The sequence below is a fragment of the Schistocerca nitens genome, chromosome 4, assembly GCF_023898315.1.
Source record: "Schistocerca nitens isolate TAMUIC-IGC-003100 chromosome 4, iqSchNite1.1, whole genome shotgun sequence".
Lineage (NCBI taxonomy): Eukaryota > Metazoa > Arthropoda > Insecta > Orthoptera > Acrididae > Schistocerca > Schistocerca nitens.
Genome location: NC_064617.1, coordinates 106,479,797 through 106,497,279, shown reverse-complemented (window position 1 = coordinate 106,497,279; position 17,483 = coordinate 106,479,797). Strand labels below are relative to the sequence as shown.

General features: G+C 38.1%; 1 protein-coding gene across 1 annotated transcript in view; it reads right to left on the bottom strand.

Moving 5' to 3' along the window:
• The window catches only part of LOC126252140 (tyrosine-protein phosphatase Lar), a 555,880-nt gene that overhangs the window by 66,794 nt on the left and 471,603 nt on the right, over positions 1 to 17,483 (bottom strand). Inside the window, exons 10-12 of the mRNA XM_049953007.1 lie at positions 13,054 to 13,187; positions 12,230 to 12,380; positions 2,972 to 3,271 (exon numbers count right to left, since the gene is read on the bottom strand). Of these exons, the coding sequence (XP_049808964.1) occupies positions 2,972 to 3,271; positions 12,230 to 12,380; positions 13,054 to 13,187 (585 nt within the window). The remainder of the gene's footprint in view (positions 1 to 2,971; positions 3,272 to 12,229; positions 12,381 to 13,053; positions 13,188 to 17,483) is intronic.

Here is a 17,483-nt window from a genome sequence, read left to right as displayed (position 1 = left end):
ACTAAAAATAAAAGAAGGTCATGTCTCCACAAATAATAATGATGTCTAGTAACAGGTTATTAGTGTGTTTAATAGTGTTTTTGTGAAAAGCTAGTGTCTACAAGACCAAATTGACCAGAAAACTTGCAATAATTGTAGAAAACTGTATTTGTGGTTATATGACAGGTTGAGAAAGATAGCTTTGCAATTAAGGTAATAGGTGAACAAAATTTTTAGGAAGACCATTCCAACAAACTTGTGTTTGTGCTAAGGAATGTGAAGACATTCTGAGAGCTATGCAAAGATCACTGCTCAGTACTTGTGGCACATGACTTCTATACAACAGTGAATGACTATGCTAATAAGTACCTCAAATATAGCAGTGCAAAGTGATATGTGCTGTAAGTTCACATATTAATGAAAAATATGCACACACTGTAAGTAACAGTGAATTTTCACTGGCTGTTTAATGCCAGACAAATAAAAACAAAGAGCAGCATCAATATGAATACTTACAGCACAAAAGAAAATCAAAATTAAATACACACGCACGCACGTACACACATTACACACATTGGCAATATACATTACACAATAGTGAGTTCAAAAAGAAACTTAAATCATTGGTGCAAAGTCAATCACAGTAAAATAAAGTGCCAGATAAGTGCCTAGGTGAATGACAACAGTGCAACACATATGCGTTGCCTAAGTTAAGGCCTTAAGAGAAACTGATCATATTATAAAGGAAGGTAAAGGAGAGGAAAACTGAGGACTGTGAATGGAAAGGGAAACTTACAATGACAACATGCAGTAAAATGTGAATCTATCAATACACAATGTGCAGTAAAATGTAATCAAAACAGAAAGCAACAAAAAAATCTAAAATCAATAAGTACTGGAAAACAAAGGCAAAAACTGTGCTGTATGTGATAATTTTTTTTTTCAAAAACATTCACGTGATTTTAGTGTGCTAGTGAAAGCAAGGGCAATACAAATATGTGAGAGTGAGTGATTTAACTGCTCTATACAATTATAGAAAAGAAACTGGGCCATTAAACAACACACAGTCATTTCCATTTACTTGTAAATCCTATTTTCGGAATGCAAAAATGGGGAAGGCAAATGACAGTGATTATTAAAAATTAATATACAAGCCATAGACCTCTCCCTCTTCCAGTGGCTGGAAGACCTCCATTTGTTCAAAATAGAAAAAAAGAAAACAATTAGCAAAATAGTTTTTTTTTTTTTTTTTTTTTTTTTTTAATCTTTCCTCGATATAACCCTCACAAAAAATGTTACGGATTTCCCATACACTCACACACACAAAAAATGTAATATATTTCAAAAATTTTATAAACATTAGTATCAAAAAGTACTCCAAAAATAGTTTACAAGAAAATATATTGATAGTATCAAAAATGCTGAGCCTACATTAAAAATTATTATGTTTCCAAAAATTATCTGTAAGAATGAGAAATACTGTACTAGTATTTAGAATGTGTCTCTGAATCAGAGTATAATAAGAGGTATGAATACTTGAATTGTTACATGATCAGTGGAAATAGGTAATGATGGTTTGAGTCCTCACGATGGAGTTGTGGGCAAGGTGTAAGGTGATAGTAATTCAAAAGGCATTAAACTCATGTCAGGAACAAGGAGGGCTAAGGAATTTTATCTTTTTGATTAATCTCAACTGCTTTCTTCAGATTCTTTTCAGGCACATGACTATGACATATAATTATTGGGTTAACTGAGAATTCAAGAAAAGAAACCCGTCAGTTCCCTACACTATTAACATTTATGTTATTTTTTACACCTGGACACCTTCAAAATATTAATTTGTCTTGATAATTACTCTAAATAAGGGTGTGTGAACAGAAGTAGCTTTTGTAGTCTATTTTAACTAAATTATACAGCAGAGCAACACTACTAACTGAAGGAACTACAGACAGAATAATATTGGACTTTGGAGGAACAATCAAACTCCATATTTTTGGAGATTGAATGATTATGCAAACAACCAGAAACCAAATTTATGGTAATTTACTTGTTTTCATGTTTCATTCTATTTCATAGTGTCAGGAATTTAACTGTATGTGAAGTAAGAAACAGAGGAAAATAAGTTTCACTCATTAAAATTAAATTAAAAGAGCAAAAACAGTAACCATCAAATCAAACATTTATAAAACATGTGATTTTGAATAAATACAGGCAGATCATATCAGAATGCATAGATCAGTGAGATCATGTAGTTATAACTGGATTTACATGATATGTCACAAACCAAAATATTCAATCCATTACACAGATCCTTTATGCATTTTACTACCGTGAGGAGAGGATGATGTGGGGGGGGTCAAGTTACACTGACAAAATAAGAATGAAAACTTCTCAGGTTGACCACTGTTTGACCATTGCTAAGGCATGCCATATTGCTTGAACACTATTAAAGAAATACCCTTAATAATGGAACAAATAACACTTTGCACAGTTTCCACATAAACTGTAGTTTTATGCATGTCAACTGCAAAACATAGCAATCAAATACTGGTTTGTAAATTAATAATGCTTTATAGTAACATGTCCTTTTACAGATAATGAGAGAAATCAAGCAGAAACTGGGGTATTTTATTGGACAATTACATACTTCCATGAAAATACAGGATGCGTGGAATTACACAACATCAAGTATCTGGATAATAAGTGACGTCTGACCAGCACAGCAGTCAAGTACTACAAACTGCTCGAGTGTCCCTATACTTTTGAATAAATATGCAACAAAATGTTATTGACACTGTGAAAGTAATGATATTAATTAGTCAAATACAAATCATCACATGAAAAAATAATCCACTCTCCAACAATACAAACTGTAATATACACAAGGCTATTCTGTTCGCACACCCAATGAACTGAAGAGAAATGAAACAGAGAGAAAAAGAGACAGAGAGAGCCCGCCACCAGTGCACGCCGCCACCCTGCAGTTACGTACCGTCCTCGTGGGTACGGACTGTGATGGGGTAGCTGCTCGGTCCATCTCCCACACTGGTTCCAGCCAACACCCAGATGCGGTACTCGGTCCATCGCTTGAGCTCGTCCAGAGTGAACGAGGTGTTGTCCTGCAGGGTGATGACATGTGCTTCGGAGTCTGAACGGCCAGCCTCCACTGCCTGCAGCTTGTAGTAGACGATTCGGCCGTTGCTGCGGTCTGCTGGCGGTGGATCCCACGTGACACGTATCGATGTTGGACCCACTGCCTCGCCGCGCACATTCTGTGGGGGCGCACCTGGCACTGTGTTCAGACAGGGCTCTCGCTATGTGGCCTCTTGGACTCTGCCTAGCCTTCTAATTGCACCTGACTTTCTAGCACAGCTATGCCTTTGCAGGTACAGGATATGGGAATGGGTTTGGAATACACTGTATCATACCAATAAAGGGTTGGAGAGGTAGATAAATGATGGAAGGAGGTCAGGTGTAACTGTTAAGTGTTCCAGTCTGTGGAGATGTTAATGTCTTTGGAAAGGATGTTCTGTTGTTTTCTTTTTCATAAATGTAAATAATCTATGTAACTGTCATTTACATACTATGTGGACAATCTGATAACTTCATCTGCTGATAAATAAAGTATAAAAAATAATAAACTCTTACTAAGCCACATTAAAAACTAATGGAACAATATGGAAACAAAACAAAAAATCTAATAAATGTTAATGTACACATCGAGTATAAAAACATTTTTTACATCATCTGCCCACCAAAAAGCTTTTATGTTACTCTAAAATCCTAAATACATGGGTAGTTTTTTAAAACCCTTGACTCAAGGAGGATAACAATGCTTAAAATATCTCTCTGTATGTAGGATGTACTACAAAAGAGATGGGAGATTACTAAAAGACATAACAAGGTGGTAACTGACCAATTTACTTTAAGCTACAGAATATGAAGCAAATAAAACATAAGAAGCAAAGAGTCAAAACAAAATCAGCGTAACATAAAAGTAAAAAGTAATGAAAAATTAAACAAAATTTAAAAATTTACACTTTTTTTCTTTAATGTGAACTTGTGTAAGAACAACTTGTGTCCAACATCTTCACTGTCTTTTTTCAAATTTCTTTTTTTTCTGAGAGAGACTGCTTTCTGTTTCTTCTGACAGCTTTTACATTTGTATCATGTATTTCTGACACATGGTATTAAACATCCCTCCTTCTTCCACTTGCTAAAATTGTTCTGTCATACTCTTCTCTCATATATTTTTAACTTCACTTTCTTTTATGTATTTCTTTATTAGTTTTGCAATGCAGATAGCAACTGATCATGACAAATACTTCAGGTTCTCTATAAATATCTTTCGCTGTATAATATTACAGACACTTAATAACAGGCTGTTATATTTATATAGAGGAAAAATACACATTAGGAAAAATGCTGTGTATTGTTGAAATGAATAATAGAATTGACTGAACAAAACACTAAAGAAGAGTAAAGAGCTACACACAAACAATAAAAAGAATATGACAGAGTTTGCTGGATAAAATGAAACAGTTTAAAAATATCTTTGAGATGATGTGAGAATATCCTATCACAATTTAGGAAGACAGAAACTAGATAACAATTAGGGAATGATAAAACAAAACAGAAATGTCATCACCATCATCTTCTAAAAGCTATGCTATCCTCTGCAGAGCATTTAAATTTCAGTCTACTGATTAAATTTAAACCCTTCCATCACAGAATCCAGATGATTCTTCATAGTCTTCCTCTTCCTTAAAACCTTTCCTTCCAATATAGTCATCAAGAATTCATCAAGATGGCTAAAGAATTTTGTTTCCCTGTTTCCTACAGTAGTGATCAAGTGACCAATTCCTTGTTTCATCTACCTCCTCGAGGACTCGCTCAACTTTTTCCTTCTCCAGCTTACTTTCAGCATCTTTCTTCACATCCACATTTCTATTGCTTCTATGTGTTTTATATCCTGTTCCATTGGGACACCTGCTTCACAGTCATATAACAAAACATACCACACAAATGTTCTGATGAATTCTTTCCTACTTTAATACTCATGTGCCTGTTTGTCAGAAGCTGTTTCTTGTTCTGAAGACTTGTATAGCGAGGACAGTTCTCCTTCTGAGTTCTGCCATGTGCCTACTGTCTTCACTCTTGAGTGACAATGCTTTCTACATAGCAGAACTAACTTCATTGACAGAAATCAAATTCATCGACTGACAGATGGCACAGTAACTAACAACAGAGCGAAAATTGCTCAAGCATTCAGTTAGCTCTTTAAAAATCCATAAAGTTCAAGAAATTGCACAGATGCACACAAAATATACATGGAAACTGTGCCATTACATGAAAATCCTATATGAGGAGTATAAAGTCATTCAAGGAATGAAAAATGAAAGGCACCTGGAGATGACGGTATTGCAATACAAATTATTGCAAAAATATTTCAATATTGCCTATGGAGGCAGACATTTACCCAAAACTGGAACAATGCTGCAGTTGTTTTGCCTGAGAAGAAATGAGACAGACAAGACATACAAAGCTATAGATCTAACAGGCTCTTCTCTTTAATGCACTATTTACTCACCAAAATGATAACACAAAAATAATTGCTTTTAATCAGGAAAAGAAAACAATTTGGTTTTAGAAATGTCTATAGCACAAGAGACCATTTGCAAGCCATGAATGAAATAACAAAACTTGTTATGAGTTTGATTTTCATTCTGTTTCATGGAGAGCCATACTAACCTTAAACCAAAGATACATACAGACAGAGCACACCTCTTTCTCTGATGTGTTGAGGTTTGAAACTAACATCTAAGTCATGTGACAGTGATTAAAAACCTACATTTGTACCATTACAGACTACCCAAACAGACTACCCAAACTGAAGCTGACAGTTACAATTGTTTTTATTAGAGACGTTCAATAAGTAACGCAACACTTCTTTTCTGAAAGTATGTTAGTTTTATTCGGGATACCAATACACTATATTATTCCCCACTGTTTTGGCTACATTTCAACATAATCTCTGTTCAATGTCATGACCTTATGCCAACTTAATGAGAGGACCTGTATGCCCACATGGTATCACTCTAGTGGTCAACATTGTAGGCAACACTTTGCTGCATCAGTAACCCCACCATCATCCACATACTGCTTCCCACAGAGTGCATCCTTCATTGGGCCAGACAGATGGAAGTCAGAAGATGCGAGATCTGGGCTTTAGGACGGATGAGGCAGAACAGTCCAATGAAATTTTGTGAGTTCCTCTCAGGAGCACAGTCTCGTGTGGCGCCTTATGTATCACGGAGAAGGAGAAGTTTGTTTGCATTTTTGTGGTGACAAACACACTGAAGTTGTTTATTCAATTTCCTGAGGGTAGCACAATAGATTTCAGAGTTGACAGCTGCACCATGAGGGGGGACATCAAACAGAATAACCCCTCCAAAGTCCCAGAAGACCATCACCATGACTTTACTGGCTGAGGATGTGACTTTGACCTTTTCTTCAGAGGAGAGATGGCACGGTGTCCCTCCACAGATTGCCATTTTGTTTCTAGTTCAAAATGATGAACCAATGTTTCATCGCATATGACGATGTTAGATGATAAATTGTCGTGCTCGGCCTTCCGAACAGATGATCCTCTGTTGCAGTTCATGGTCTTCTTTTAGGCAGCAAGTAATACAGTGGGCACACACCCTTTGAGTATCCCAACTGGTGGACGAGTGTGTCAGCACTACCAACAGAGATGTCCAGCTGAGCAGCGAGAAGTCTGACTGCGGTCCATCGATCACTTCAGGTCAGAGTGTCCGTATGTCTCAACGTTATATGAGTCACAGCTGTATCCAGCTGGCTGGTGCATGGGAGATTGGATAGGTTTGCATTACCTTGTTGCAATGATGACAGATGTCTTGCCCAATGACAAAGTGTGCTTTTGTTCATGGTCAGGTCTCTGTAGATGTTCTGCCAGTGCCTATGAATACCTTGCAATGTTCTGGTTTATTGCCAAAAGAAACAAAGTGACAGCTCTCTTTTTGGAATACATCTCTTGTTGCAGATGCCATTATGAAGGCTACATCTACATCTATATCTACATCTACACGATTACTCTGCAATTTACATTTAAGTGCTTGGCAGAGGGTTCATCGAATCACAATCGTACTATCTCCCTACCATTCCACTCCCGAACAGCGCGCAGGAAAAATGAACACCTAAACCTTTCTGTTCGAGCTCTGATTTCTCTTGTTTTATTTTGATGATCATTCCTACCTATGTACGCTGGGCTCAACAAAATATTTTCGCATTTGGAAGAGAAAGTTGGTGACTGCAATTTCGTAAATAGATCTCGCCGCGAAGACAAACGTCTTTACTTTAATGACTTCCATCCCAACTCGCGTATCATATCTGCCACACTCTCTCCCCTATTACATGATAATACAAAACGAGCTGCCCTTTTTTGCACCCTTTCCGTGTCCTTCGTGAATCCCACTTGGTAAGGATCCCACACCGCGCAGCAATATTCTAACAGAGGACGAACGAGTGTAGTGTAAGCTGTCTCTTTAGTGGACTTGTTGCATCTTCTAAGTGTCCTGCCAATGAAACGCAACCTTTGGCTCGCCTTCCCCACAATATTATCTATGTGGTGTTTCCAACTGAAGTTGTTCGTAATTTTTACACCCAGGTACTTAGTTGAATTGACAGCCTTGAGAATTGTACTATTTATCGAGTAATCAAATTCCAACGGATTTGCTTTGGAACTCGTGTGGATCACCTCACACTTTTCGTTATTTAGCGTCAACTGCCACCTGCCACACCATACAGCAATCTTTTCTAAATCTCTTTGCAACTGTTACTGGTCTTCGGATGACCTTACTAGACGGTAAATTACAGCATCATCTGTGAACAACCTAAGAGAACTGCTCAGATTGTCACCCAGGTCATTTATATAGATCTGGAACAGCAGAGGTCCCAGGACGCTTCCCTGGGGAACACCTGATATCACTTCAGTTTTACTCGATGATTTGCCATCTATTACTACGAACTGTGACCTTCCTGACAGGAAATCATGAATCCAGTCGCACAACTGAGACGATACCCCATAGGCTCGCAGCTTGATTAGAAGTCGCTTGTGAGGAACGGTGTCAAAAGTTTTCCAGAAATCTAGAAATACGGAACCAACTTGAGATCCCCTGTCGATAGCGGCCATTACTTCGTGCGAATAAAGAGTTAGCTGCGTTGCACAAGAACGATGTTTTCTGAAACCATGCTGATTACGTATCAATAGATCGTTCCCTTCAAGGTGATTCATAATGTTTAAATACAGTATATGCTCCAAAACCCTACGGCAAACCGACGTCAATGATATAGGTCTGGAGTTCGGTGGATTACTCCTACTACCCTTCTTAAACACTGGTGCGACCTGCATAATTTTCCAATCTGTAGGTACAGATCTATCAGTGAGCGAGCGGTTGTATATGATTGCTAAGTAGGGAGCTATTGTATCAGCGTAATCTGAAAGGAACCTAATCGGTATACAATCTGGACATGAAGACTTGCCCGTATCAAGCAATTTGAGTTGCTTCTCAACCCCTAAGGCATCTACTTCTAAGAAACTCATGCTAGCAGCTGTTCGTGTTTCAAATTCTGGAATATTCCATTCGTCTTCCCTGGTGACGAATTTCAGAAAACTGTGTTCAATAACTCCGCTTTAGCGGCACAGTCATCAGTAACAGTACCATCGGCACTACATATAGAGCCGCCACCTACTGGAACTTTATGAAACTACAGGGGCTGTTTGTGGTACAAAATACACTCTTAAGACACAAAAAATGACACTCCAGGAAGGAATTATCCAAATGGTATGGAAACCAGTAGATGAGACTTACATGTACAGACAAAAAAATGATTACATTTTCAGAAAAACTGGATGATTTATTCAAGGCTCCAGACACATCTTCACTTGCCACTGGGGCTCAATTCAAAGCCAGACTCATCACTGAAGACAACTCTACTCCAGTCAATGAGATTCCAGGATGAAGACGTATCTCGAGGTGCCTCGCTTGGACAGCAGTGGATACCAATCTGACTGACACCACCATACCGCCTGACAATGAGGTGTGATGGTCTGGGATGCAATTTCTTGTAATAGCAGGACCCCTTTGGTTGTTATGTGCAGCCGTCTTATAGCACAGTGGCACATCGATGACATTCTATGCTTCATTTCTTTGCCCTTCATGTCAGGTCATCTGGACTTAGATTTCAGTAAGATAATGCCCACCTGCACATGGCAAGAGTTTCTACAGCTTACCTTCACATGCTTACAAAACCATACCTTGACCACCAAGGTTTCTGGATCTATATGGAGCATTATGGGCAGGGCCCTTCAACCAGCTCAGAATTTTGATGACCTAACATGTCAGTTGGACAGAATTTGGCGTGACATGCTTCAGGAGGTCATCCAACAACTCTACCAATCATTGCCAAGCTAAATAATTGCTCACTTAAGGGCCTGAGGTGGACCTACATAGTACTGACTTGCTCAGCTTGTAAGGCTGTTCCGCTTCAATAAATCACCCAATTTTTCTGAAATTGTAATTATTTGTTCATCTGTATATGTACAACACATCTACAGATTTCCATCCCATTCAGATAATACCCTCATGATGTATCCTTTTTCTTTTTTGCTTACAGTGCCTTACTTCCTCTTTGCAACCAAATACTACTCAAGACACCCCTGTTGCAATAAAGTAGCATTTACTGTAAATACTACAATTTATAAAGATAAACTGGACAGTATTCCAGAAGTCACCTGCAAATGGATGCCACCATCAGTCAGCTGATCAAAATGCTAGTTTCACTGTTATGATGTCATGCACTGTCTATATCATCTATGGTCTAGGATACCAACAGCTCTCATGAAACAGGATACTGATGCAATTCATGTTAATACACTCAAAATATATCTGTCAATGTGACAGCTTCCATTAAACTTCATCAGTATGATGAAGAATTAAAAATTGAAAGAGGATTCACAGAAGATGATTCCCCATTAGAACTCTTCTCACCAGTCCTAGGGAATTTTTCAGATCCTTGAGCCAGGAAAAGATGAGATGTAGCATGACAAGCTTGTAAGCTACCAGATAAATGTTTTAGCTGATGGTAAATTGAGGCTGCCACATCTCTTTTTAATCACATTGAAGTAGTCCCATTACAACTGGACAATCAACAGCCAACTGTACCCCAGGAAATATACACACAAGAAGTCGAAATCAGGTAGATCAGTGAACTATTGATTCTCATTAGAAATGGCCAGTATGCCTTGAGCTCTTACCTGGACACAGATATAGGTGTCCACAGAAATTAATCTTGGTAGGTGGGGTACAGAGAGGGGGGGCAACACTCCAAAACTGCCATTTATATATAAATAAGTTGGTCAGTTTCAAGACATGTCAACCACAAGACCTACATTTTACAGGTAACACAAAAAAACTTATTACAAATATATCCCAGAAAACTGATGGTTATACATTCACTTCTAGATGTACATGAGAATTCTGTAATTAATAAAAGCTTTGTACTCCAGATTCCAAGAGGGGGAGGTGCAGGGCCATTATGTGCCCCTCCTTTCTCCCTTGCAGGTGCCTATGGGCACAGATTAACTTTGAATTGTATGAAGTAGACTTGGGAATGGCTAATGTTGGTAGTTTTTTGTTTTTTAAGTGAAGTGCAACTTCTTGGTAAAAATTTAAACTTTGATTTTTTATAATAATTTTATGGTCTCCGCAGTATTTTCAATGTAAGGAAAAAGCACTGTCATTTCATATTAGTCTATCTATTTAGTTCCATCTTGGTCCCTGTGTGTCAGACAGATTTCTTTCAGGTATCTATGGTTTAATTTTAAATTCTAAGTTAAAATGTTCTGTCTGACAACAAAAATTTCACTGTTTCTCCACAATTAATTTCAAGTTTATGGATTTGAAATTCATTACAACTAGATTCATTTTTGCCTAACAAACACTATTTCACAACAAAATGACATAAAAAATTAAAAAAGTAATTTTAAAAGCAGATGAGAGAAATCAGATTATCCCAAAAAACAAAATGAACGATAGTTTCCATATATTGTTAGAGCTAGGTGTAAGTAATGTCTAATATGGAGTAAGAACAAGAGAGGAAAAAACTGAGCACCCAAAAAAATCATGGTGCATATCCAGCATCTTGCATTTGCCACTGACCATTAAAAAAATGGGTGGTAAATATAAATTTGGTGACTCATGTGCAGTCCACACGCACACTCACGCACTCTCACACTCTTAACGTAAATAGTGTGAGTGAGACTATACGGTAACTTTCAGGAAAGGTGCACTCAAAATGCACAGTGAATATAAACAGTGCAGAACTGGTGCAATGTTGTGACAAATACTGTTAAGAAATAGGCTGTGCTGGAACAGTGAAAATTAAGCCATTGAACAATAATGATAAATAATGAGAACGATAAGTAATAAATAAAGTTTTTGTATATAATATGTGTGATATTTATCAAACATTCCCAATCTGGAAGCATGCAATGCTTGTGATGTTACAATACACATACAAAGTGAATATAAACAGAACCAATCCACTCAGCTAACTGAGTATTACAGTGAATAAAAAGTATTAAGTGCTACAGTGCTACTCATTAAAAATGAGCCATCTGTAATATTTTCCAAATGCTGGCAGAATCTCCCACTGTCTGTCACAATATTGTTTGTTATTACATAAATTCTGCACAACTGAATTGGGAAAATGTGTGTCTCAATAGGATTCAAAATTTATCTTCATACAATGAGATGATTCTGAATAAGTAACAGCATATATTTTAAAATATTGATCATCTTACAGATGACTCACTTACGAATAAGAAGTACAGGTGGTAGGCAATGTGTCTTTACTTATGCTTTGCTTGTGGGCTTATACTGCAACAGAATGTGCTGTAATGCATTATGTGCTCTGTATAAAACTTGCTCTGTCTGTATAAACAACAATATACTGAAGTGAGACTGCTCATTTTCAATCTATGTGCAAAACAGTGAATGATACTGGCATTTACAAAAACTTACCTGTGCTTTTTTAAAACTTGTGCACATATGATTTATCTCATAAGAGATATTATTCCAGAATGAAAAGATCTGATCAGCAGGGAGAGGACCTGAAGGTAAATGAGGGGACTTTAAAAGGAACATAGTCTGAGCACTGTGTGGCTTACCATACTGCTTCGTTCTCACTGGTATTGGAGGCGTGGTCGCGCCTTCACCCCTCTGTGAGCGTGCTGCTAGCCACACGTAATACAATGTGTTGGGGTACAGCCCAGTTAATGTGAAATTCTCTACTACTGGGATTCGTTTATGATTCCTCTCCTGGAAATAAAACCGAGCAATGAATAAACAACATCAAAGAGGAACATTTCATTCTGATTCTGTTAGTAACTAGAAAGTAAAGCTGGAGGCTGCAATAACCTGGTACAGAAACAAATACCTAAGAAAAGAAAATCTCTGTTTCCAAAATTATGGGTGACAATGTGATAAAGAGATCCACAAACGTGTTGTAGATCCATATTGTGTTATAGATCTAGGTGTATATAATTCCTCTGAAGAGTTACTGGAGAAAGATAATTCAAGGGATGGCACTAAAATACGTAGCTGAGAGGTAAATCATTCATGAAATCATATGTACAGCAATATAAACGCCAAATAATTGAAATAAAAAACTTCCATTGTTCTCTCTCTTTTGACACATTGTTTTAAATAGCAGGTCAGTCTCAATATTATGTTTTACATCCTTGAAATGTTTTGTTCTCTCCTTTTAATCCTGGAAGAAGAACACTTGGGGATTTGTAAACTTAGGATTTTGTTATCTTCTATTGTGTTCTATGCATTGTATTATTTCAGAATGTAAGGGCATTTATATATTACAGACTTATAATCTTCAGCTATAAGGTGTATGTTCAAATGTAAAACACCCATGTATTCAGAAGCAACTGTCAATAAACACATATACGATAAAAATCAAATCTTTTTGGAATCACCCTACCTTCGCATATGTATCATTCCAGTACAGCTCATAGCTGACGATATTTTCACTCGAATGGGAAGGCTTGCTCCAAAGAAGTGTAACTGATGTTTCTCCAATATCACTCACACGCAGATTGCTAGGCTGACTCGGAACTGAAAATGAAGAAATTCACTTCAGCAATGAGAGCCAGGAGGTATAACTGTCATATACTGACTTACATTTGATACGGCTTCTTTAAAATATTATATATGAGGGTTGGAGCAAAAGTAATTGCAACTATTATTTTTCTTCCAGCATGTCACAAACTGCTATCTGTCACATGCAAGCTATGCAGGCATAGTGTTGTATTGACAATAGTTGTAACTGTGATTGCTGGTAGTAGCACAGAGTGCACTAGGAAAAGAGTTGTGTGGCGAGTGTCATGCAACATGGAAGTACCCTGTGTTGAGTAGTACTCATACATCAAAACAGTCACTCTCCAAGGGAGAACTCTTTCACAGTGCAATCATACTGCATGACACCACAAAACCACATAAAGCAGGGTGCTTATGGCAGCAACAGCAGTGCTGGGGATGGGGAGAAGTGGAGCACCCACTGTACTCCCCTGACCTTTCACCCTGTAACTTTGATGTCATATAAAAGGTAAAGGAAACTACATGGAAGACTACATGGAAGGCCGTTTGTGACACAAGAGGGCACACCCAATGCTGTGCAACAACAGATGACCAAATTCTGACATGGTGCACCAAATGGTTATGCAGATGATTTTAAGTGCTTACCACACAATTGAAGGCATGTGGTAAATATTGCAGGGGACTACATTGAGGGCCTTTAAATCCAGTTCTGTCAGGTCACTTGTATGTGTGCTATGCTGTAATCATTTTGCACCATGAGACTAGTACTTTTCTGTACACTGCTGTAATAACTGTGTGAGGCACGATGTTCGCATGTTCTTCAATGTCCACACATCTAGTTCCCACATTGTCCTTTCATCTGTATGAGTTGCATTTCCCAATCTGGCTGGTATCTGCTTGTAAACAAAATAGTTGCAATGACTTTTGCCCCAGCCCTCATATTACTTGGCGAAATGCTTACCTTTGCCATAATGGATAAGATACTGTGAATTGGTAAGCACTATGCATGCTTAAATAGCAGTACCTGAATTCTTTTTATTCTTAATACAAATTGAGGTCACCCCTAATATATCCATAATGAGTAAATATATCAAGTTGCGCTTGTCATCAAGTTATAATGGACAATGTGGTGAATTTTGTGATTTACACTAGTAATTTTTAACATTTATAACTCACAAATTATGACAATAACTTTTTTGGAACAATGTACTCTTTGTTTAGCATAGGAAACAGCTTCCAAAGAGGACTTCAATTACATAACATATGTGGAATTTGATAAAATAATAACAAGATAACAGCACCATCAGGTGAAGAGGTCCCACAAATTTCTGATTTTTCTGTACCAAATACAGGGTAAATCAGAAAATAACAAACAATAATTTTACTGTCAAAATGTTTACGAGGTAACAAAACAAAAAAATCACAAATGAACTTACAACTTTTACCTACTTTTCTACAAAATCATCAACATTCTCGACACACTTGTCCCATCATTTGGTTGGAGTACAGTCATCTGCGGACCACTGATTTCACTTCCGCATCAGTCACAAAGTGTTGGCCAGCCAAGAATTTCTTCTTGGGAGCAAACAGATGAAAACCTGATGGTGCAATGTCTGGAATGTATGGTGGATGCTGGAGTCCCTCCCACCCAAATTTGGCAATTTTCCCACGAGCAGGAGCAGCACCATGAGGGTGAGCATTGTCATAAAGAAGTTTGATGCCATCAGCATTAATACTGTGGCATTTGTCATGAAGGGCACGATGCAACTTAACTGAAGTTTTAATGTAGGCTGCAGCATTCACAGCAGTTCCATGTTTAGCAAAGTCCATGTCACAAGCACTTTCCTAGCAGACTGAGTCACTATGAATGTTTTTCATACTGGGGAACCAGCATGTTTCCTGCCTATAGAGGCCTGCCTGGTTCAGGCATGTAGTGTACGCCCACGACTCATCACCAGTGATAATTCCTTTCAGAAAGCCATGCACTTTTCTGGTTTAATGCATTAAGTGATCTAAGCTTGTCACCATTCACTGGCCAGGGGAGAAAAAAATTATTGTATGTTACATTCTGATCCTCCCCCATATAATTAAATACCTTACTCAGCTACAGTTCATGTCTTTCCCTGTTGATTAAAGCCTACCAGTCTTTATTCTGCTATTTTAGTGATAGACTAATTGATTGTAAAGTTGTTCAGGCTTTCATAATGTTTACGACAGGCCAAAAAGTAAATATGCTTTTCATTTATGGTGAATGTCGTCAGACTGTCAAGAGTTCTCTCAGGTTCTCAGGCATACAGCAAGAACTAACTTAATAAAATTTCAGTGTGTCATGAACAGTATTATACACTGCACCATAGAAAATGTGGAACTACTGTGATAAGGTTCACAGTTGCATATGTTGGTCATTCAAAATTGTTGCCTCAGTGGCTCCGACATTCTGCAGGGTTGCAACTGTAACTGGCCACCTGGAATGTGACCAATCACTAAGGTTCACAAGGCCCTCTTGGAAGAATGCACACCACTGGACACACTGCTACAGTCCATTCAGTCATCCCGATACATGTCATGCATGTTCCTGTGAATTTCACGCACTTTATGCCCTTTGGTCCACAAATATTGGACTACACTTCGCTGCTCTTCCTAAGTTGATGATAGTAACAACACACCATGTTTGTTTCATAGTTCAGGGCTGTCTTGCTAGAACTGCACACGAAAACAAAGCACCCTCTGTAACGCAAACTACAAACTAAATTGTTGCGAAATTTCAACATTCCAGCTGCAATACTAGGTGAGAAAAATATTTTGTGTGTTACTTTCTGATCCTCCCCCATATAACTAAACACCTTACTCAGGTACAGTTCGTGTCTTTCCCTGTTGATTGAAGCCTACCAGTCTTTATTCTGCTATTTTAGTGACTGACTAGTTGATTGTGAAGTTGTTCAGACTTTTATAATGTTTACGACAGGCCAAAAAGTGAATATGCTTTTCATTTATGATGAATGTTGCCAGACTGTCAGAGTAAAAATATGGTTGTATGCTGAAAGTTATCTTGACTGTGCCAAACCTTCATGCCCTGCCTTTGAAAATATTACAGAAAGATTTCAAGGGACTTGAAGTGTGAAGAATACAGTACACCAATGAAAAAGAGCTGTGACTGATGAAAAAAATGGATCTAAGATTATAGCAGCAGTAGGACTCAAGCCACATGTCACTTCAAGGCAGCTTGACTTTGCTACGGGAATCAAGCAGAGGACAGGTTTGTGAATTCTACATTCTGATGCCATTCACATTCTTCACATTTCAATCTATCAACAGCTTCATGGAAATGACTTTTGAAATTGGTTACAGTTCTCCAAATTACATCTACATCCATACTCCACAAGCCGCCTGACTGTGTGTGGCGGGGGGTACCTTGGGTACCTCTATCAGTTCTCCTTTCTATTCCAGTCTCATATTGTTCGGGGAAAGAAAGATTGTCGGTATACCTCTGTGTGGGCTCTGATCTCTCTGATTTTATTCTCATGGTCTCTTCGCGAGATATAAGTAGGAGGGAGCAATATACTGATTGACTCCTCGGTGAAGGTATGTTCTCGAAACTTCAACAAAAGCCCGTACCGAGCTACTGAGCGTCTCTCTTGCAGAGTCTTCCACTGGAGTTTATCTATCATCTCCATAACGCTTTTGTGATTACTAAATGATACTGTAACAAAGTGCGATGCTCTCCGTTGGATCTTCTCTATCTCTTCTATCAACCCTACCTGGTACGGATCCCACACCGGTGAGCAGTATTCAAGCAGTGGGCAAACAAGTGTACTGTACTTTGTTTTCAGACTGCATTTCCTTAGGATTCTTCCAATGAATCTCAGTCTGGCATCTGCTTTACTGACAATTAATTTTATATGGTCATTCCATTTTAAATCACTCCTAATGCCTACTCCCAAATAATTTATGGAATTAACTGCTTCCAGTTGCTGACCTGCTATATTGTAGCTAAATGATAAAGGATCTTTCTTTCTATGTATTCACAGCACATTACACTTGTCTACATTGAGATTAAATTGCCATTCCCTGCACCATGCATCAATTCGCTGCAGATCCTCATGCACTTCAGTACAATTTTCCATTGTTACAACCTCTCGATATACTACAGCATCATCCGCAAAAAGCCTCAGTGAACTTCCGATGTTATCCACAATGTCATTTATATATACTGTGAATAGCAATGGTCCTATGACACTCCCCTGCGGCACACCTGAAATCACTCTTACTTCGGGACACTTCTCTCCATTGAGAGTGACATGCTGCATTCTGTTA